This window comes from Phyllostomus hastatus, unplaced genomic scaffold (assembly GCF_019186645.2).
Source record: "Phyllostomus hastatus isolate PE091 unplaced genomic scaffold, TTU_PhHast_1.1 phas_scaffold_585, whole genome shotgun sequence".
NCBI classification, from domain to species: Eukaryota; Metazoa; Chordata; class Mammalia; order Chiroptera; family Phyllostomidae; genus Phyllostomus; species Phyllostomus hastatus.
The window spans coordinates 2,247,534-2,269,482 of record NW_025334037.1 but is presented as its reverse complement, the minus strand read 5'-3'; the positions used below and the strand labels follow the sequence as shown (position 1 = coordinate 2,269,482).

The window sequence follows — 21,949 nt, the reverse complement described above, 5'->3', positions numbered from 1 at the left end:
CCTTGGGCAATGAAAGGAGCGTAAACTGAGCAGTAAGCTATCACTTTTGTGAGGGTTACCTCATCTGATTATCCTGAACCTCTTTTGGGTTGTGGAACTCTCTGAGAAATTGTTAAAGCTGTGGATTCTCTTCCCAGAAAAAGACGTACATCATGCACACACACACATGCACATATATTTCTATATGATTTCAGAGGGTTCACAAACCTGATGGGAAATCTGAATCCCTAAAAGTTAAGGGCTTTGCTAGGCACAGCCAGGACTAGAATCTGGGACAAATGAGTCAAGGTCAAAACACGTGACCGCTTCCAAGCTGCCCTCTCTTCCACTCTTCTCCCCAGCTCCTAGCCCTTTGGAAGTTCTGGCAGGTTTTAAATAGCAGATCGCTGTCCTGTGTGTTTTTACAAGCCTTAGGCTTGTCTGTGGGTCCTCTTTACTGGCTCAGACTTCTACGCAGCTTTCAACCCTACACACACACCCCTTAGCAGGGTCTATGGGTCAGAGGCCCCACAGCAGAAGTGGCCCCACCTGTCTCCTCCTCAGCCTGCCTCCAGGGTCCTAGTTCTACCTTGTCTCTTTCAGAATATCCCCAAAGGGCTAGCTGACCGGAAGCAAAATGACCAGAGGAAAGTGTCTCAGGGCAGGCTAACTCCTCGCCCTCCCACAGTTGAGAAGTCCAAAGAGATTGCAATAGAACAAAAGGAAAACTTTGATCCCCTCCAGTGCCTAGAAGCCCCACCTAAAGGCCCAGCTTCTGGCATAGGCTGTGGTGGGAAAATGGCTCTGAACAGCCCCCAGCCTGGCCCTGCTGAGAGCGAGCTGGACAAGCTACTCCTGAAAACAGCCAGGGAGGGCAACCCTCTGCCCCGAAGTCCAGCCCAGGGCTCTGGAGGGGCAGTACCCCCAGACCCCCAGGGCAAAGGCACAACTGGAGAGCCAGCGGGATCCAAGGTTGCCTCCAAAGCCGAGCCTCTGCCCCTTCCTTCCCGGCCACCCTTGCTTCGGGGGGTCTCCCGGGACAGTGCCCCTGAAGAACCTGGCCCCCGGCTGCAGAAAGTGCTTGCCAAGTTGCCCCTGGCAGAGGAAGAGAAGCGTTTTGCAGGCAAAGCCAGCAGCAAGGTGGCCAAGGCACCTGGACTCAAAGACTTTCAGATACAAGTGCAGCCTGTGAGGATGCAGAAACTGACCAAGCTCCGAGAGGTGGGTTATGGGAGTCAGCTGGGGTGGTGGGGGGAGCACTGCTCCAGGTCCCCCCTGGACGGAAGACCACTGGGTTGAGCTGGGCCCTGGGGCAGGGCAGTTTTGGCCTGGACTTGGGCCTTACAGGGGGCCCTAAGCTTCCCAACCCTGATAAATCAGGTCCACGGTGCAGCATGTTCTTCACAAACACGTTTCAGGTGCTCTAACCCCACTTGCTAGTGTGGGGTCAGTGTGGGATATAGTTGCCACACAATGCCATATTTCAGAGGCAGGTGGCATATGGAGGCGCATGGGCCCTCAGTCCTGGGCTGAGTCTCCCCACTTCCAGCTGGTGCTGGTGGCTCATAAACAGGAAGCCCTTGATGGAGTGCCTTGTCATGCCCAGGACTGGATTAGGCAAGGATGAAATAGCTTTTTCGTTTATCATGCCCCCCAAGCTTTCCTTCCTGATGTCTATTAACAAATGGCCTCAAAGCCATCCCCAAGTATAATATTGGCTATGTTATTGGCTATGTGGGGCTGTTCCCCACAGTGGTGAATTTCTTCCAGCATCCACAATGTCCTCCAACTTTTACTGGCCATTAAACCAGGCATGTTGGTCTCTCATGGGGCTGCCACCCTATGCAGGGGGTGACTGGGGGTTTTCAGAGATACAGGGGAGAAAGACCATGGTATGAGTGACAGAAGAGGTCAACAGGACAAAGGAGTTTTATCCAGTCCCCATTTCCCCAGAGGGCCAACTGAGGCCACAGGCAAAGGCAACCAGGACTCCACAGGGTAGGACCTGGCACCCCCAGAACTTGAGCTGGACAAGAGTCTCCTGGCTCCTTTATAGAGAGCCATGGGACAGGAAAGGAAGAGAGGCACTCAGTAGCAGTCAAGCACAAGCGAGGGGGTTTCTGTGCTAGCAGGAACACACTCTAGTGCTGACAACTGTCCTATGTAGAAACCTTCCATGATGCTGAGTCGGAGGATCCGGGGGAGCTGGGGCCTGGCTGCTGATGTTAACATTTTATGCGGAAGACCCCACCCAGTCAGGAAGGCCTCACTGATTAGTGGGTCACACAGGCCTGGAAGGGCTGCTTGTGGTGGGCCTTAGTCCTAGATCTCTTGGGAATGTGGCACCAAGAGGGCCCAGGTATTTGCCTCCATGGACCTCTGGCAATGAAGAGAGGCCAGGCCCAGGCCAGAAGTCACCCCTACCCAATACCTCTGCAAGCTTTCTCTGCAGCAAAGAAAGACACAAAGAACCTGAGGGGCCCGTCCCACTAACCTCCGCTCTGGCAGCTGAATATCCCCATCTCAACCCACTGTGCAGAGAGCTGATTGGCTCTGGGCCTGTGGCTTGCTGAGGAAACAGGTGAAGGGCCCTAGCCTGTGCCTTCTGTTGGGCTACAAGTCTCATCCTTTCCCTCTTTATTCAGGGGGCAAACCATTCAATTGGCCTCTAATATACAGGAGACTGAAAATCTCTTAGTAGCACCAATCACAGGAGTGAGAAGCTGGGTCAGGCATTTCCACTTGGGAGCACTGACCTGGTGCTGATAGACTTGGAGCTGACCTATGCCACACACTGTGACCAGAATCCCCATCTCTTTCCCAGTTCTGCCTGCTGAGGTCCCAGGCAGGACAGTGACTGCTGAGCCTGCTGCCTTGAGGCAGCAAGTTTCAGGCCTCATTTGTCTGGAGAGTGTCACAACTCAAGAGGTGTCATAACAGGCCACTGGGAATGTGTGGGCCAGGCCAATGCCTGGAGTGGACACTCAATGCCTGAAACAATCGGGCAGGAAGCTCCGGCAGCTCGGAGAACAGCCATGAACTGAGCAAAGATTGTTTCCTGTGGCAGCCCCGTACACATCAGGGGACCCTCCCATCCCCACAGCCTCCGGCTCTGCTTCTGTCTGTCTGTCCTCCTTCAACCACAGCGTGGCTGTGGCTGTGGCCGGCAGCTCATTCACCCTGAGGCCCACAGACTTATTTACAAAGCAGATAGCTCTTACCTCAAGGGACATGGTGCCACTGATCGGTTTCAGGTACCTTTATGGGCTGGGAGAAGGGCTGTCTTTCTGATGCCCCTCAGATGTCACCTTGTCATGATTCTCCACCGACTTTGGAGGCTGCCCTGAGGTCCCCCACAGTAGTTTGAGTGGCCACAGAGCCATAGACAGAACTGAGGAAAGAGTCCAGTCTGACACCTCATCTGAAATGTTGTCTTTTGCTTTTTCTGAAAAAGGAGCACATCCTGATGAGAAATCAGAACTTAGTGGGGCTCAAGCTTCCAGACCTTAGCGAAGCGGCTGAGCAGGAAAAAGGTAGGTGGGGTCAGGGCAGATGCCCTCCTCAGGCCAGGGCTGGTCAAAGAAGGTGAAAGTCTAACCCCTAGATTTCCTGGCAGAGCCTTTGTCGGTGTCAGCTGTGAGTGTGGATGTACCCAGAGCAGGCTCTCAGTTAACATTAGCAGATGAATAAATTATCAGATCCTACTTCCTGCCCACTCAGAGAACCTCTAAACTGTCTCCTTTCAACCAGTTCTCCTTCTAGACCCTGCTAGCCTTCCTTGAGCCTTGTTAGCACCTCTTGGGTCTGAAAGGGTGACCCAGGCCTGAACTTTTGCCGCTTCCTTTTCCTTTTCCTCTCACACCCAGGAAGCCACCCAAATAGAACAGTTCCTCTTTTCAAGACATCAGAGTCATCTCTTGCTATCTGATCTGCTGTCACCACAAAGTCCAAACCCCAGCCCTTCCTTCTCCGTGAGTGCAAGTCCCCACCCAGCCATTCTGCCAGACTCATCCTCTGAAAAATGAGACTTCGGGTATTTCCCCCCTGACCTCCTCCCATCCCCCTGCCCCCCACTGCCAGCCCTGGCTCACCGATCCTGATATCTCATATCCCATGCTGTATCTCATGCTACCCATGGTCAGTCTCAGCATAGAAGCCTTCTACTTAAGGATTATCATATGGGCATGTCCCCATGCCACCAACCATGCTGGGACACCCTGGTCTGAAATGCATATCAACTAACACCTACCTATTCAACATTAACAAGAAGATTCCCAGAAGTAAAATTTCTAACAATTTTTATTTTTTATTCTTGAATTATTATCATTAATATTATATTATTTTCCTTTTTATTTAATTTATTGGGGTAATTGGTTAGTAAAATCATATACCCGTATTTTTTGGACCATAAGACACACCTAGGTTTTAGAGGAAAATATGAAAAAAAAATTGAAGCAAAAAATGTGGTAAAATATTTAATAACATAAATAACATATTATTTCACCAATGTAAATATAAACAGAACTCAACAGCAGCATTAACAACCATTATTCCTCCCAAATTTTGGGGGGTGCATCTTATAGTCCAAAAATACTGTAGGTTTCAGGTGTACAATTCTGTAACACATCATCTGTGTATTGTATTGTGTGTTCACCACTCCAAGCCAACAGTTTTTTAAAGTACTAATTTTTTAAAACATTAACCATTTTAGAGGAAACCTTTGGAAAAGTTATTATACACTGCTCTATGTTTAATTTTTAACTTGTTTATTAGATCACATTCAAAACACTAGGAAAAGATTTACCTTAAAATTTCACCCATAACTCCATAAATTCTGAAGAAGTAACAATTTCTATTTTTTCTGGTGTTTACCTGAATTTATTATTTTTCACAATTAATTTAATGGTAAATATAACTTCCTGTACCTACTTTTTAAATTAATTTGTTTGGTTTTTATTATTATTCTATTACAGTTGTCTCAATTTTCCCCAGTTGCTATCCCCTGCTCCGCCCACCCACCCCCATCTCCCATGTGGCCCCCCCCCACAGTCAATCACCACCCTGTTTTCCATGTCCATGGGTCATTTATATTTGTTTTTTAACTAGACCCTTCCCCTTTCTTTCTCCCTTATCACCCTCCCCCAGACCCTCTGACAGGGACCATCTGGTCCCTGTGAGTTTGTTACTTGTTTCCATGCCTCTGGTTCTATTTTGCTCGTTGGTTTATTTTGTTCATTAGGTTCCTGTTATAGGTGAGATCATATGGTATTTGTCTTTCACTGCCTGGCTTATTTCACTTAACATAATACTCTCCAGTTCCATCCATGCTGTTGCGAAAGGTAGGAGCTCCTTCTTTCTTTCTGCTGTGCAGTATTCCATTGTGTAAATGCACCATAGTTTTTTTTATCCTCTCATTTACTGGTGGGCACTTAGGTTACTTCCAGCACTTGACTATTGTAAATTGTGCTGCTCTAAACATTGAGGTGTATAGGTTCTTTTGATTGTGATTCTTAGGGTATAATCCTGGCAGTGGAACTGCTGGATCAGAAGGCATTTCCATTTTTAAGGGTTTTTTTTAGAAAATTCCCTATTGTTTTCCACAGTGGCTGCACCAGTCTGCATTCCCATCAACAGTGTACCAGGGTTCCCTTTTCTCTGCATCCTCACCAGCACTTGTTGTTTGTTGAATTGTTAATGATGGCCATTCTGACCAGTGTAAGGTGATATCTCATTGTGGTTTTAATTTGCATCTCTTTGATGACTAGTGATGTTGAGTATCTTTTCATATGCCCATGGGCCCTCTGTATATCCTCCTGGGATAAGTGTCTGTTCAGGTTCTTTGCCCATTTATTTTTTATTGTATTGTTTGTCTTCCTGGCATTGAGTCATATGAGTTCTTTATATATTTTGGAGATCAAACCCTTGCCCAAGGTATTGTTGGGAAATATATTTTCTCATACAGTTGGTTCCTTTTTCATTTTGATGATGTTTTCTTTAGCTGTGCAGAAGCTTTTTAATTTGATGTAGTCCCATTTGTTTACTCTTTCCTTTTGTTCCCTTGACCTAGAGGATGTATTGGCAAAAATATTGCTGTGTGGGATATCTGAAATTTTACTGCCTATGTTTTCCTCTAGGACTTTTATGGTGTCACATCTTATGTTTAAGTCTTTTCCACATTTTTAGTTTATTCTGGTGTATAGTATAAGTTGGTGGTCTAGTTTCATTTTTTTGCATGTACCATTCCAGATCTCCCAGCACCATTTATTGAAGAGGCTAATTTTACTCCTTTTTATGCTTCTTCCCCTTTTGTCAAATATCAATTGACCATACAGACATGGGTTTTTCAGGGCTCTCTATTCTGTTCCATTGATCTATGTGTCTGTTCTTATGCCAGTATCATACTGTTTTGATATAGTGACCTTGTAGTACAGTTTGATATCAGGTATTGTGATCCTTCCTACTTTGTTCTTTTCCCCCCTCAAGATTGCTGGGGCTATTCAGGGTCATTTTTGGTTCCATATAAATTTTTGAAATATTTGTTCTAAATTTGTGAAATATATCATTGGTATTTTAATAGAGATTGTTGAATCTAGAGATTGCTTTGAGTAATATGGGCATTTTAATCATGTTGATTCTTTCAATCCATGAACATGGTATATGCTTCCATTTGTTTGTATCTTCCTTAATTTCTTTCTTCAGTGTTCTGTAGTTTTCCAGGGATAGGTCTTTTACCTCCTTGGTTAAATTTATTCCTAAGTATTTTATTTTTCTAATCCATTGCTATAGTAAATGGGATTTTTTCTTAGTTTCTGGTTCCAATATTTCATTGTTTCTGTACAAAAGTGCCTTTAATTTCTGAATATTGACTTTGTATCGCTCTATTTTGCCAAATTCACTTATTAGGTGGAATAGTTTTTTTTGGTGGAGTCTCTGGGGTTTTCTATGTACACTGTCATGTTGTCTTGCAAATAATGACAGTTTTACTTCCTCCATTCCAATTCGGATGGCTTTTATTTCTTTTTCCTGTGTGATCACTGTGGCTAAAACTTCCACTTCTCTGTTGAATAAAAGGGGTGAAAGCAGACATCCTTGTCTTCTTCCTGATTGTAGGGGGAAAGCTTTTAGTTTCTGCCCATTGAGTATGATGTTGGCTGTAAGTTTCTCATATGTGGCTTTTTTATGTTGAGGTATGCTCCCTTTTCCCACTTTGCTGAGCATTTTAATAATAAATGGGTGCTGTACTTCATTAAATGCATTTTTATCATCTATTGATATGCTCATGATTTTTGTCTTTCATTTTGTTTATGTGGTGTATTACATTGATTGATCTGCAAATACTATATCATCCTTGCATCCTTGGGATGTATCCCACTTGATCATCGTGTATGATCTTTTTAATGTATTGCTGGATCCAGCTTGCCATTATTTTGTTGAAGGTTTCTGTTACTACTTTTTAAAATTTACTTCATAACTAATTTCATGTATTTTGACTCATTCTCATATTCATCATTTAATGGGTACATATTATCCTTTTATATTGTTGTATCTATTGTTGGGTATTTCAGATGTTTACAGTTCTTTTAACTATGATGAACAACACTACTATAAACAACTTTGTACTTGTAGTTTATTTCATTCTTCCTTTAATTTACTCCCTTGGGATAAGATCTCAGGCTTGAGAGTCACTGGGTTAAAGTGCAGAAACATTTGCATTTACTGAATTGCTTCCAAAATATAAAGCTCCTGCAAGTACTGAGCCAGGAGCATTTCTCCTGAGGAAAACCAGCACCAGAATTTGCTTTGCTTTGCTTTGTTTTGTTCCTTATTGGCCAGAATACAGTGAGAACCCGATAATCAATAATAATAACTATTGCAATGTATTATGAATAGTGTGAAATGCCACTTCATTATTAGCTTAATTTGCTTTCAAGCAAGCTCAAACTTTAAATTTCTATATACTTATTTCCTTTTTTTCCTTATTAGGTGAATTAACATTTGAGTCTTGGGTTTTTTGTTGGTTTGTTTGTTTTTGTTGGTAATGTGTAGAAACTATAAATATTAACCATTTGTTGGTTGTATTTTTCTTTGTTTTCATTCTATCATTTTTTGCTTTTAAACAAATTTTGTGTTATTTTTAGAGAACTCAAAGTTTTCATATAATCTTTTTTACCTATCTTTTTCTATGAAAAGTCCTCCATTATTTATATCATTATAAAACTATTAATTCTATCTAATTAGTATAGCAAGTCTATTTTCTACTAATTTATCTATAGTTTGATCTACTTATATTTATTTTGCTAATACCTCTGAAATTTATTTTAATATACAGGTATTTGAGAATTTAAGATCTTGTTACCTCAGTCATATTTTGATAGTGTCTATATTTCTTGTTACATCATGGATTAGATAATTATATACTACTTCTTTTTTATATATTCCAAAGACTAGTACTGAACCTTTGATTCTGTTTTATTCTCATCAGAACTGTATCATTTAATCACTGCCACCCTGTCATATCTCTAGAGTGCAGTGGGGCTATTTCTCTCTCGTTGCTCTTCTTTTACAGAATATTCATTATATCCTAGATGCAAAGATTCAGTGTAAATTAATGGAAAAACAACTGGACCAGAAGTCAGGAGACTAGAGTTCATTTCCAAGTCCAGACACCAATTAATGGAATTTTAAAATATGTTCCTCATCCTCTGTGGGTCTCTACTCTCTCTTGGATTTACCTAAGATTAAAAAATTCCAGGTCCTTTCCAGTTCACCTCTTATTTACCTAATTCTCTAAGTGAAATTTATACCATTTTATACATTTTAAATTGTGACTGCTCTGAGCTGCAGATTGGATTCAGAAGAACTGTCCAAGCTTTGTTTGTTATAGCTTATAGATTTTTAAATTACTTCATCTGCAAATATTTAGTTCTCATTTGAGCACATGGTTTGTTCCTGTACTAATTCAGGTCTTCCTTTCTTTTTCCTCTAAAAGATTCAAGGTTCTTTCTATAGGTCTCCCATATCTCTTACTGGGGCATGTTGTACATGACTTATATTTTTGATTATTTATAAAGAAGACTTTTTCATTAGATTTTTCTAGTTAATAACTAGTAGTATAGATGAATGTTGCTTGGTTGTTTTACATGTTTCTTATATAATATTATTATTACCAAATGGTAGAGAGTGATTACTATAGTGATTAGAGAGCATAATTACTATAATTAGAGTGATTACTATGTCCCAAGTACTATGCTAAGTATTTGACAATATTTCACATAATGCCCACAACTGTGGGAAGTGGTTATACCCATTCCTTTTATTGTACCCATTTTACAAATGAGCAAATTGAGGCTCAAGGAGGTTAAGCCCATATGGTTATTAATTGCTGAAGCCAGGATTGGAACCCAGATATATATAAATTTAAAGACTCTTGACCACTTTGCAGAATGCCTTTGTTTTGTCCAATTCACAATCTTTTCATTTTATCAAATTCGCTATTTGTCTTAGTTGTATGGTTATGTGTAAAAGTGTATGTATTTTTTTCTGTATCTATATATGTTTTATTACTTTGCAACATTCTCTAATATGATAATGGTGATAAGGAGAACACTTGCCTTGTTTCTGTTTATAATTGTTTTTGTGTTTTTGTTTCAAGGATCATGTTGTGTCTGATTATTAAATAGAACCACTATTTTATTTTAAATTATTATCTCATAATTATATTATTTATTTTAGAAAACAGAAAAGATATATGTAATAAAAGATAAAAATAAATATATATTAAATATTTTATATCTTTTTACCTTTTATTACATATATCTTTTCTATTTAGTTTATATATTTCTTATATTTTATGTTTTTATTTTTATTTTAAGGAAATATTCTCTTACAAGTTTCAAGATTTGTGTTAAATTTTATTGAATTGCTTTGGATATATATTGAAAGAATAATGTACATTTTATCATTTAATATATTAATTAATAATTTTCACATATAAAAATAAATCATTGTGGTCCTGGAATAAGAAGAGTTATTATCTACAGGGACAAAGATTAGGGGAACATTCACTCATTTCATATTGTGATAGATTTTAAAAGGATGAAGGGCCTGGAGGTGCTGGCAAAGTTTTCCCTAGGAGAATGACATTTGAGCAGCTATCTAAAGACTTATGGGAGTTCACTGGGCAAGGACATTCCTGGTAGAGGGACCAGCGTGTGCTGAGCCTAAAAATGAAGAATGAGTTGCTGAGGATCCCAAGATGCTAAGGAGGGCTAACCATTTAGTGGTTCCTACTGTGCATTCTAGTGCTCACGCTAAGAGCAGAATGAAACCTCTGAAGATGCTGTAGCCAGTGGATTGGTCTGGGAAAGGGGCTCAGGAGTGCAGACAAAGGGACAAGATAGGAGGCTGTTAGGCTGTTGAGACAGCCAAGGGAACTGATTGTGACAGCCAGGATTGTGGTGGCAGGGCCTGAGCCTTTTTCATCTCTGCATCCCCAGCATTCAGCCCCAGAACAGGCCCACAGTCACTCTCATGTCTTTGGCTGGAAATGACCTCCAAGTGATCCTACATCCTACAAGATCCAAACATCCTACAAGTGGTCCCTGTGAAGAGAACTGGTTGGATTGTTGGAGAGACCTCATGCAGCAGGGAAAACGATCCCCCTCAGGCCTCAGAAACTGAAGGAGCGCCAAAGTTATTAAGACTCTGGAATGTTCTGATAAGAATCTTCCCCATCTCCAAAGGAACAGCAAACAATCATTATAAGAGATTCGAGTTTACCCCATGAGCTCATATGTACTGCTGTATTTAGAGATGTTAAAGGGCTAGCCTCTCCAGCTCCCTGGGAGGACTCCCAAAGCCTTTTGTCCTGGATACAGAGGGAATGAGGCTCTTTGATGGGGCTTTCAGAAAGCAGGAAAAGGAAGTCAGAATTCTGCAGATACCAATCAAACACGTGGTTGCCCACCACATCTCCTGCACTGTCCTGTACACTGTGAAGCCCAGAGTACAAAATCCCATTTAGCTGGCAAGATAGAGTTCCACAACCTCGATGATAAGAATTAAAATACATGCCAGCTTTCTGTTGGAATAAAGACCAGGCCCTGGCCAGGTGGCTCAGTTGGTTGGAACATCATCTCATTCACCTGAAGATTGTGGGTTGATCCCCAGTCAGATCACATACATAGGTTGTGGGTTCAATCCCCTGGTTGGGGCACCAGTGGGAGGCAACCATTCAATCTTTCTCTCTCCTCCCCCCTTCTTATCTCTAAAATCAGCACACATATCCTCAGGGGAGGAGTGAAAAAAAGAAGACAGACCAGTATCACATAAAAACATAATATGAGCTCAGTGAAATAGGTACTGTCATACCCATTTCACACATGAGCAAACTATGGCATCTAGAAAATAAGAAACTTGCCCAAGGCTATGCAGGTGGGAAATAGTGAAATTAGAGTTCTTAACCATTCAGATCCTAGAAATAAGAAAATAGGAGGAAATATGCATTTATTGAACACCCGCCATGGTTAATTTTCTTTTTAAAAATTTGGTGTTTATAAGAGTCAAATTCACTTATCTGATGATTTTACTTCTAAGGTCCATCTTGTTCCCTATTAGCATTGGATGGTGAGGTGTTGCCATAGGCAACAACATGGAGGAGGAAGCTGCCAGCTCAGTAGTGGTGAGTGAGTCAAGACAGGTTTCCAGGAAAAGTTTTGAGATGAAGAAGAGAAGGGAATCCCAGGCAGAAGGAACAGCAGGAGCAAAGGCAGGCAGGCATTTTCTAGTGCTTGGCATGTTCTGGGAACAGAGGAATTCATTTGAGTCAAGTATGGGCCCTATGTCCCAGAGAGACAGACAGCAAGAGTGGAGAGTAGGTGGAAAACAGGGAGAGTGAAGGTTTTAAGGGGCAATTAATGAGTTTGAACTGTATCCAGTACCTCTTATAAAGCCAAACAAGCCTGCAGGTAAGGAAGCATCAGGATAAAAATTGAGTTTGAGAATAATTTTGGACAGATTATGAAAGCTGGCCTAAAGCAGACCAGCTAAGAGGGTGTGGAAACAGCCCAGTGAGAGGTGATGAGAGTGTAGACTGCAGTGGACAGGCAGGGATGGGAGGACAGGTTTGAGAGCTCTGTGGAGGTCAGTTTGGCAAGATTTGGTGAGGAGATGAGGTGGAGAGAGAGACCCGGAAGTCTGCCAGAAGTCTGTCTGCATGACTGAGGAGTAAAGGTACCATTAATTAGGACTGGGTGCATGAAAAAGCTCACTTGAGAATAAAGACAAAGAGTTTGGGTTTGGACATGTTGAATGGCAGTAGAGAGCAACTTGGATGTTAACAATCTGACAGACCTGGTTTTGTATCCTGGCTCTTTACTAACAAGCTGGGACCCTGGGGAATCTAATTAATTTAGCTGAGCCTCAGTTTCCTAGCTTGCAGTTTCCCCAGAAAATGAGCTTATCCATGTTTTCTTTGCAGAGTTGTTGTAAAGAAGAATGAAAAAGTGTCTGATGCATAGTTGATGTTCAATAAATGGTAGCTGTTGAAATGGCTTTGGTCTTTTGGCTTTATCCTGATCCAGGTGCCAATATCTAGGAAGTGGGTGGGCTTCTGGACCTGGATGTTGACAGAGTGTGAGCTAAGGCAAAGATGTGCATTAAATTGCAGTCCTTCCAGACACCCCAGTCTGGGCTCAGAGCCCTCAGTCTCGGGCAAAGAAAAGGTCTCCCAGAGATGGATCTGAAGAAAGTTTATCCCCAGACACTTGCTTAAGGTCATCTGGGGGCTCAGAGCACCTCTACCCACAAACACCGAACATTACTTTTCTAAGTCCCTGAGATGGCCAGAAACAAATGCTTTCATTGAAATGAGCTAGTACAGGCAGATATTTAAAAAACAAACTTACTACTTTTGTTAAAATTAGCTCCTGTTCATTATTTTAAAATTCAACTAATAGTGAGAAGTACAAACAGGAAAGTAAAAATAGCTTACACCAAATGTCCCCTTCCCCACAAATACAGGAGGAGGAAAGGGAGGATGGAAGGAGGTTATATTCCTAGAAATACTTTTTAAAATGTATTTAAATTTAATTAAATTACAATTAAAATGAAGTGAATCTGTAGGACCTGCTGAATTTTGGTAATTGCTTCCTCCAGAAAAAAAGAAGAAATTCATTGTTAAAAGTTTAATGTATATATTATGAAATGCATTAAGGGTGTGGGGTCAGTGAGGCACTTCACATCACATGTGTCAAATTTGGATTAACTACATCCTATAGGAAAAGATGAAATGGCACCTTTATTATTTCTTCCTACCTTTTCATCTACGTATATACAATGATAAATTATTCTTTTTATATTGTTAAGTCTATAGTATTTACATTTTATTCTGTAACCATAGTTTCCATTGTTGTTTAAGCCTTAAACTTATATGTGAAAGGATTTCATGCTCACCACTAATGCTTTTACTATGGCTGCTCATTCCCAATGTTATGATTTTGTTGTATGTCTTATTTAGCTGGATTTCATTATTCAATGGTTTTTCTAGAAGAGCTCAGAAGTGCCATGTTCCCTAAATTCTAGAATGTTTGAAAATGTTGTCTTTAATTCTTTTTTTTAAATCCTTACCCAAGGACATTTTTCCATTGCTTTTGAGAGAGAGGAAGGGGGAAAGAGACACACATATACACACAAACAGAAAGAGAGAGAGAGACATCAATGTGAGAGAGAAACATCGATTGGTTGCCTCCTGTATGCACCCCGACCAGGGATTGAACCTGCAACCTAAGTATGTACCCTGACTGGGGATGAAACCTGCAGCCTTTCACTGTATGGGATGATGCTTCATCGAGCTGAGCCACACTGGCCAGGGAAAAATGTTGTCTTTCATTCTAGGAAGACAGCTTGGATGGCAATAAATTCTGGGCCACTTTTCTCTTCAGAGCTTTGTGAATACTACAGTCTTCGGTGTTGTAGAGAAGTCTGAGACCGGCTATTTCCAGCACCCTTCAGTCCTCACCTCTCCTTGTATGGCTTATTCTTTCTATGATGGTAGCTGGAGAAGTACTTCATACCTATATAAAATTCAATCTGCCAGTTCAGCTTTATCTCAATTGGGGGAAATTTTTCTTCTCTTCTTGCCTTTGGATATGTTCTTTGTTTCTTTTTTTTTTTTTTTTACTACTTTGGAGACACCATAATCCATTAGCTTCTCAACATTGCCTCAAGTGCAGATTCATTATTCCATTTCCAAATACTTTAATTTCTCCTGCTTTAAATTCCTTGTGCTCATCTCAGTCTCTCTCATCCTCCTTACTAATTCAGTTTGAGGCTGTATCTGTTTTATTCTTTCATATTTTCAACACATGGGTTAGTTCTATATTTTTATAATTTCCTGCTTAGTTCTGTTATTTAGGTCTTCAGTTTATTTCCTTAAATTGTACTCTTCTGCCCTGGCTGGCATAGCTCAGTGGATTAAGCGCGGGCTGTGAACCAAAGTGTCGCGGTTCAATTCCCAGTCAGGGTATATGCCTGGGTTGTAGGCCATGACCCCCAGCAACTGCACATTGATGCTTCTCTCTCTCTTTCTCCCTCCCTTCCCTCTGTAAAAATAAATAAATAAAATCTTTTTTTTTAAATTGTGCTCTTCTACAATCTTTCTGTGATTCTCTCATCTTATCTCTGATTTCCTATTTTTGTTTTCTTCAGGTTCCAATTTTTCCACAAATCAAAGAATTTGTGGTACAAATTATGCACAAAAAATGCATTTTTGCTGTGTTTGTTGCATCTATATATATTTTTTTAAGATTTTATTTATTTGCTTTTAGAGCAGAAGGGAGAGAGAGAGGGAAACATCAGCGTGTGGTTGATTCCCACATGCACCTACTGAGGACCTGGCCTGCAACCCAGGTATATGCCCAGACTGGGAATCAAACCTGCGACCCTTTGCTTTGCAAAGAACTGCTAGGGTGCATCTGTGGTTTTATCCTGACATCTATCTCCTGATATTTCCTTTCTTCTTTCCTTTATGCTTTCCTTCCTATTTTGACTATAGTATTTTTATATAGTTGCCATTTCTTTCTATTTTCTTTCTTTTTACATGGGCATTTCTACCTGGATTTTCTTTTTTACCTAGATTTATATATTGTGTAGGTCAGTTTCCTTCCTACCTTATCTGAGATCTGTGGCCTCCCTGCAGCACTTAGCTGAGGACAGGGTGTTCCGTGCTGGCCTTGTTATTGCTGGATGGTGGGAAAAAGGGGAAGTTCAGATGGAGCTGTGTATGGTGGTGTTTGTGAGATTGGTTTCTGCTCTTTTTCTAACTTTGTTCATAGTCCAACACTTAAATTTATTATACCAAAGTAGGGCTTATCTTTTTCCCTTAGGTGGGGAGTAACAGGTTATAGATTATTTCACCAATCAGGGTAGAATTATAGAGACCATCTACTCAGGTATTTATTTTCCAGCTTTGATCCAACTATTTTCAGCAGACACTGTCACTATCCTGTCAGGTAAAGGAAGGAAAAGAGACAAAATCCAAGGAGTTTGACCACTATGCTATTTCTCAGAAATGGTGGGCAGGAGGTGGTGGGAAATAGCTTCAATTGGGGCTTTCCATGTGTCTCACTCCATCAGAGAAGCTTGTTTTATTTACTTTCTCTTCATTTTCCTTTCTGGTAAATCCCTCCATACTTTTCCACATAATTAGCTCCAGTACACTACTGTGTAGCCCTGTCTTCCCCACCCCCACCCCCCGCCATTAAGAAAAAGAAATAGCAGCACAGGCAGTTTTTTCACTGGCTAAAGTATTGTTATGGTGGCATGGAGACCCTTCTACTCAAGGGAAACACTCTGAATCTCCTCTGCTGGCTGCCTGCTCACGTTCTTAGTCCACTCCCCTTCCCACTCTGTGGTACTGCACTCTTTGCTGGAATTTTTTCTCTCATCTTCCTCTCAGTACTGAGTCTTTGAGGGGAAAAGAAAGGGTCATTAAAGGTAAGAGCTCTACATTTATTTCCAGTAAGTTTTGTCTTTCTCTGGCCATTATTTAAAACAAAATCATTGCCTTTTTCCATATTTGAGAGTTGCTGCTATATATTTAGTTGATTTTAAAATTCATTGTTATTGTTAAGTTCATTCAGTTAAATTTAGGAAGAGGTTGGCTGATTCTGGGATCCATCAGTTCTTGGATCACTCTGAAGACCACCGTTTTAGCAAGGCTAGAAGCCCTGACTAGGTACTTTTGAGGGTAGGGGGATGCTCAGCCGAGGGTACTTTTCTAGGCAAGAGCTCCTGATATAACTTTCACATGATTATAAGAGCTTGGTATGGTTCAATCATATAGAACTCTCAGGAGCCCATTGCTTAATTATCTCTCTGCTGGGTGTTGGTAGAGTGAGGCCAGAAGCACCACAGGACTTACCATCTGTCACATGGAAATGTCTGAGATCAATAAATGCCAGGACAGAACCCAAGAGGTGACAGGTAACTAAGAGAATATCTAGTTCAATCTTATATTCAAAGAAGGACCACCGACTGCCCCATCTCTGACAAATAGCCCTCCAAACTTTTCTGGGATTCCTTGAGTACCAGGAAACTCATGAACACCATTTGGTTATTGGAAAACTCAAAGTATTTAAGCATTATTTACCTTCAGCCAAACTATGCCTCCTCTTCTCTCTACATGGTCTCACTTGGTGAGGAGGCTTCTAATCAACATGATTCCCAATCTTAGCTCCATTTGGATGGCTAGCACAACTATGCCTATAGCCTGGCCTACAGTTCTGGAAAGTGATTGAGAAGGCTGGAAATATTCTAGATCAAAACCCATTAGAGATGGTAAAATGTATGACTATAAAGTCTTGCATGCAAAAGGCAAGTAACCATGATATGGGATGAAAATACCTGATTTGGCTCAAGTAAAATAGATCTGAGGCTTTTTAATCCTAAATGTAATGTGAGCCCATAGTAAGGCACACTAAGTCTATGCTGCATGAATAACAAATGTGAGTGTCAGGGATATGTGCCAATGCCTTCCTGAGCTAAGACCTTGTGAGAGCACATCTGGGCCTCTGGGAGAGCAACAACCAGATGTGTGCAGGCAAAGAAGCTAGAGGCCATGGGCCACAGTGGTCATAGTGAGCATCTGGGAAAACAGGGCTAGAGCCTAGAGAAGGAAAATTTTGGGAGAGGTACAAGAGCTGTCTTCAAACAAGAGAAAGATTTATGGGAAAGAAAATATTTCATTTGTTCTTTCTGCCTTCAAAGCAAGACCCCAGATAGTCTGGGGAGATAACAAAAGCCTGTTCATTTGTTCTGTTGACTAGGAGGCACTTGTTTTTGAGATCTTTAAAATACCTAATGACTTTACAGGTTAGAGAGGAATGAAGGGGGGGAAGGAATGGGACAACTGTAATAGCATAATCAATAAAATATATTTTTAAAAAAATTTTAAAGAGTGTATTTGTTGAGTTAGGTTTTTTCTTCTTTCATAACATTTTCTAAGTATAATTCATAGGAAAAACCATTTTTATGGCTCCCCCAACCAAATGTTCAACTAATTAACCAGGCTATCAACACTATAAGTACGAGTTTCTCCATGGTTCAGTAAGCAACATACTCCTTTTGAAATTTCATTTTGCTAATTTAAAATATATAAAATAATAAAGTGTTGTTGAGTGGTTTAAAAAAATAAAAACCTAATGACATTAGATTTACCCTAGAAAAATTCTGTTTCTATTCCTACTTATGGGATGTGGAACCAGATGCTGATTTCTAGGTAGGCCAGAGATGATTGAACTGTTGAATTCATTTGAGGAAGAATAATTGTCCAATAGTCCTTCTGAAAAACCTGTTCCAGAGAGGGGATTTTTGCAAACATTATGCCAAATAGTCAACTAGCTTCCAGTTGCCAGAAACCAAACTGACCCAAGACATAAGAACTTCCTTGGTACTTTGGGAAGCAATGGGAAGAACACAGAATTTGGAGCAAACAGAATTGGTTTGAAGCCTGGCTATGCCATTTACTAGTTCTGTGACATAAACCAAGTTCTTAACCTTGCCAAGTCTTGGTTTACCCACCTGTAAAATGAGAAAATAAAGTTCTAGCTTACTGAGTCATTGTAAGGATAAAGTAACAATTATAAAGTCATAGGAATAGAATTAGGTTCTTATAACTGTTAAAGCTCTTCCTATCCACTGAACCAAGTTGACAACAGAACTACAGTGATTTCAAACAGACATATAAGTTAAGCACCTTTTTCTTTCAGGACTCCCACCTGAACTGTCCCCAGCTATCGAGGAAGAAGAGTCAAAGAGTGGCTTGGATGTCATGCCCAATATTTCTGACATGCTGCTGCGCAAACTGCGGGTCCACAAGTCTCTTCCTGGAAGGTAAAATCAGGGCATGGGTTGTAGAAGACCCATATGAGGTAGCCCATGTTGGATTCTAGATGGGACACAGTAGTGCACCAGCCTTGATTTTTGACCCCAAACAGACCAGGGTCAAATGGTCCAGACAGGGCAAATGCATCTCAGACAAAAAGAATAATAAAGGGCCAGGTGGGGTGGATCCAACTCAGAGAGCAAGTGGGGTTCATAGGCATGCTCAAGGGTCACCAAGAGGCTCATGACAGCGGAGAGTGGTGGGCTTTGGGCCAGGAGGTCTGGTTTTAATCCCAGCTCTACAATTTACTTATAATTGAGAGAATTTTAGATCTGATACCTGCATAGATGGAGATGTAGAACATTTGGGACCACATGAAGAAGGATTTGCTGGCAAACCTACCAGGCTCTTCTACACATGGCGAAAAAGTGGCTTCCTTTCCCAAGCCCCAGTCTCCTTACCTGTACAACAGGGATCTATCATTGGTAGATAAAGGTGGCAGTGTGTGAGTTAGGGTTTTATCAGCACATAACAGGCTTTGGTAACTGGGTTAAAAAATGAACAGTTTCAAGTATAAAGAAGAGAAAATAAAGTACCACTAAGCAATAGGAACTGGACAAGTGCCTGCAAATGAGGCTTCCTACCAAGCCCAGAAATCTGAGGACTAAACTGTTGGGCACAAAGGCCATTAAGAGGAGCTATCAGACATAACAGAGCTTCCTATTTTAGGGGTAAATATGAAAGGAAAACAAGTTTTGCCCATCAGGTGTTATGTGTTCAAATTTTACACTATAATCAACAAAAAACAGAGTCATTAAGGCAATACTCAAAGGGACTGAGCAACTAAACCAACATCAAGAAAAGTGGTAGAGGGGACTTCCAGTCAAGATGGAGGCATAGGCAGACATGACTCGCCTCTTCATGCAAACATAGAAAGAATTACAACTAGATCCCAAAACAAATAATGCCCAGAACTGACATAAATTCAAGAAGTTGTATAGAAGTCTGACAACCAAGGATTTAAAGAAACTACATTCATCCAAATGGGTAGGAAAGGCAGAGTCATGGAGATGGGCAGAGAGGCGCAGAGATACAGTGTGGCATGGAGAAGCAGTGGCAGCAGTGGAATGGCCAATCCCACATTCATGTATGGTAGATAAAAAATTAGGAGGGATACCTTGGAAGCAAGCAATCCCAGCCCAAGGTGAGACCACACAGCCCAGTGTCCCAGTGCCAGGAAGATAAATCACCATAATTTCTGGCTGTAAAAACCAGTGGGGGTTGGGACAGTGGAAGGAGCTGCTGGATTTTCAGGAGATTCAGCTTAATGGGGCTGCACAGACTTAGAATGAGAATGTATGCAAACCCACCCACTCTGGGATTCTGCACCAGGGCAGCAGCTAGAAGGGCAATAGTCTCATACGGGAAGTGGGTGAAGAGACTGGAAATGGGGTAAATGCTGGGTAAACCTCTAGAAGCCACACAGCAGCATTGTCCCTTTCCTGAGCCCTCCCCACAGACAGCCACAAAGTAGTGAAGCAGGTTGTCCTGCCCTGGCAATTACCTAAGGCCCTGCCCCATACAATCTGCAGATGACTTTTCTATAATAGTCCATGCTACTAAAGCAAGGAATCAAAGCAGCTCTACCTAATACACAGAAACAAACACAGGGAGGCTGCCAAATTAAATACACAAATGTGGCCCAAATGAAAGAACAGAACAAACCCCTAAGAAAGAACAGAATGAAACCTAGATAACCAACCTATCAGGTGGAGAGTTTGAAACACTAGCAATCGGGATGCTCAGAGAATTCATTAAGTATAGCAACAACATAAAGGAAGAAATGAAGGTTACACTAAGTGAAACAAAGAAAAATCTACAGGGAACAAACCATACAGAGAAGGAAGCCAGGATTCAAATCAATAATAAGGAAGAAATAAGCATTCAACAAGAACAGCAAAATGAAGAAAGAATTCAAAAAACTGAGGTTAGTATAAGGACCCTCTGGGATATCTCCAAATGTACCAACATCCAAATCATAGTGATACCAGAAGGAAAAGAGGAAGAGCAAGAAATTGAAAACTTATTTGAAAAAACAATGAAAGAAAACTTCCCTAATTTGGTGAAGGAAATAGACATGCAATTCCAGGAAGCACAGAGAGTCCCAAAGAAGTTGGACCCAAAGAGGACCACACCAAGACACGTCATAATTAAAATCTCAAAGGTTAAAAATAAAGAGAGAATTTAAAAGCAGCAAGAAAAAAGCAAAGGCACCTACAAAGGAGTTCACATGAAACTGTTAGCTGATTTCTCAAAGGAAACTTTGCAGGCTAGAAAGGACTGGCAAGAAATACTCAAAGTGATGAAAAGCAAGGGCCTATAGCCTAGACTACTTTTATCCAGCAAAGCTATCATTTAGGATGAAAGGGCAGATAAAGTGCTCCCCAGACAAGGTAAAGCTAAAGGAATTCATCATCACCAAGCCCTTATTACATGACATGTTAAGGGAACTTATTTAAGAAAAAGAAAAAGATCAAGATCACGAACAATTAAAATGGCAACAAATTCACAATTATCAACTGAATCTAAAAAAAAAAACAAACTAAGCAAACAACTAGCACAGAAACAAAATCACAGATATGGATATCACATGGAGGGTTATCACCTGGGAGCGGGGAGAATTGGAAGAAAGGTGCAGGGATTAAGAAGCATGACTGATAGGTACAAATAGACAGGGGGATGTTAAGAGTAGTATAGGAAATGGAGAAGCCAAGGAACTCATATGCACAACCCATGGACATGAACTAAGGAGGGGATTGCTGGAGGGAGGAGAGTACCAGCAGAGGAGGGCAAAGGGGGAAAATTTGGGCAACCGTAATAGCATAATCAATAAAATAATTTTAAAAATAAAATAAAATTTTGTGGGGATTTTCCAAAATGTGAAAAAATGTACAAAGAAAAAAGTGCTAGAAACAAGTCAGAAGCAGGCTGAATTCACAGCTGGAGGAGGGAGTGACTTAGGCCAGTTCACCTGGCGGAAAGGCACAGAAGGAATGTCCAGAAACAGGAAACCAAAGGAGAAGTACCCAAGTGCACTGCAGGTGACAGAGCATTTTGCATGCTGTGTGTCTTTTGGTGTTTGTGACAACACAGTGAGGCAGAAAAGGGAGATTTTATTTTGTTTTTCTTAGCTGGGGGAACAGAGAAGCAAAGCAGCATGCTGGTAGGTGATGGAGTCAGAAATTGAATTCAGGGTGGACTGAGTTGCCTTTTCAGCCATACCAGGTGCCTGTCAAAAGTACCAAAACAATCACCAGTGCTCTTTAGTTTGCAAGGAACAAGGCTGGTCAAGAGGGCTGTTGGCGTCTTTTTCCTCTGTAAAGTTGAAGGCAATTAGTATGATTAGGGCATGCCTCCAGTTAATTAAATTTTCTCAGGTTCCCCAGGAGTGGGGGACTGAGCAGCTCTATTACCCCTGAGTGAGTTAAGAGCTACCAGCTATCAACCATGAGGCCAAACTGAGCTTGCAGTCAATGAATAAGATCAGCTTCTGAAGCACATGGTCCAGGCTGTCAGACTGAGATCAGT

General features: G+C 41.1%; 1 protein-coding gene across 3 annotated transcripts in view; it reads left to right on the top strand.

Moving 5' to 3' along the window:
* The window catches only part of IRAG1 (inositol 1,4,5-triphosphate receptor associated 1), a 115,550-nt gene that overhangs the window by 58,343 nt on the left and 35,258 nt on the right, over nt 1-21,949 (top strand). For all 3 annotated transcript variants that reach the window (XM_045825584.1, XM_045825583.1, XM_045825585.1), the window contains 3 exons: nt 583-1,200; nt 3,434-3,512; nt 18,246-18,369. In XM_045825584.1, the coding sequence (XP_045681540.1) occupies nt 583-1,200; nt 3,434-3,512; nt 18,246-18,369 (821 nt within the window). The remainder of the gene's footprint in view (nt 1-582; nt 1,201-3,433; nt 3,513-18,245; nt 18,370-21,949) is intronic.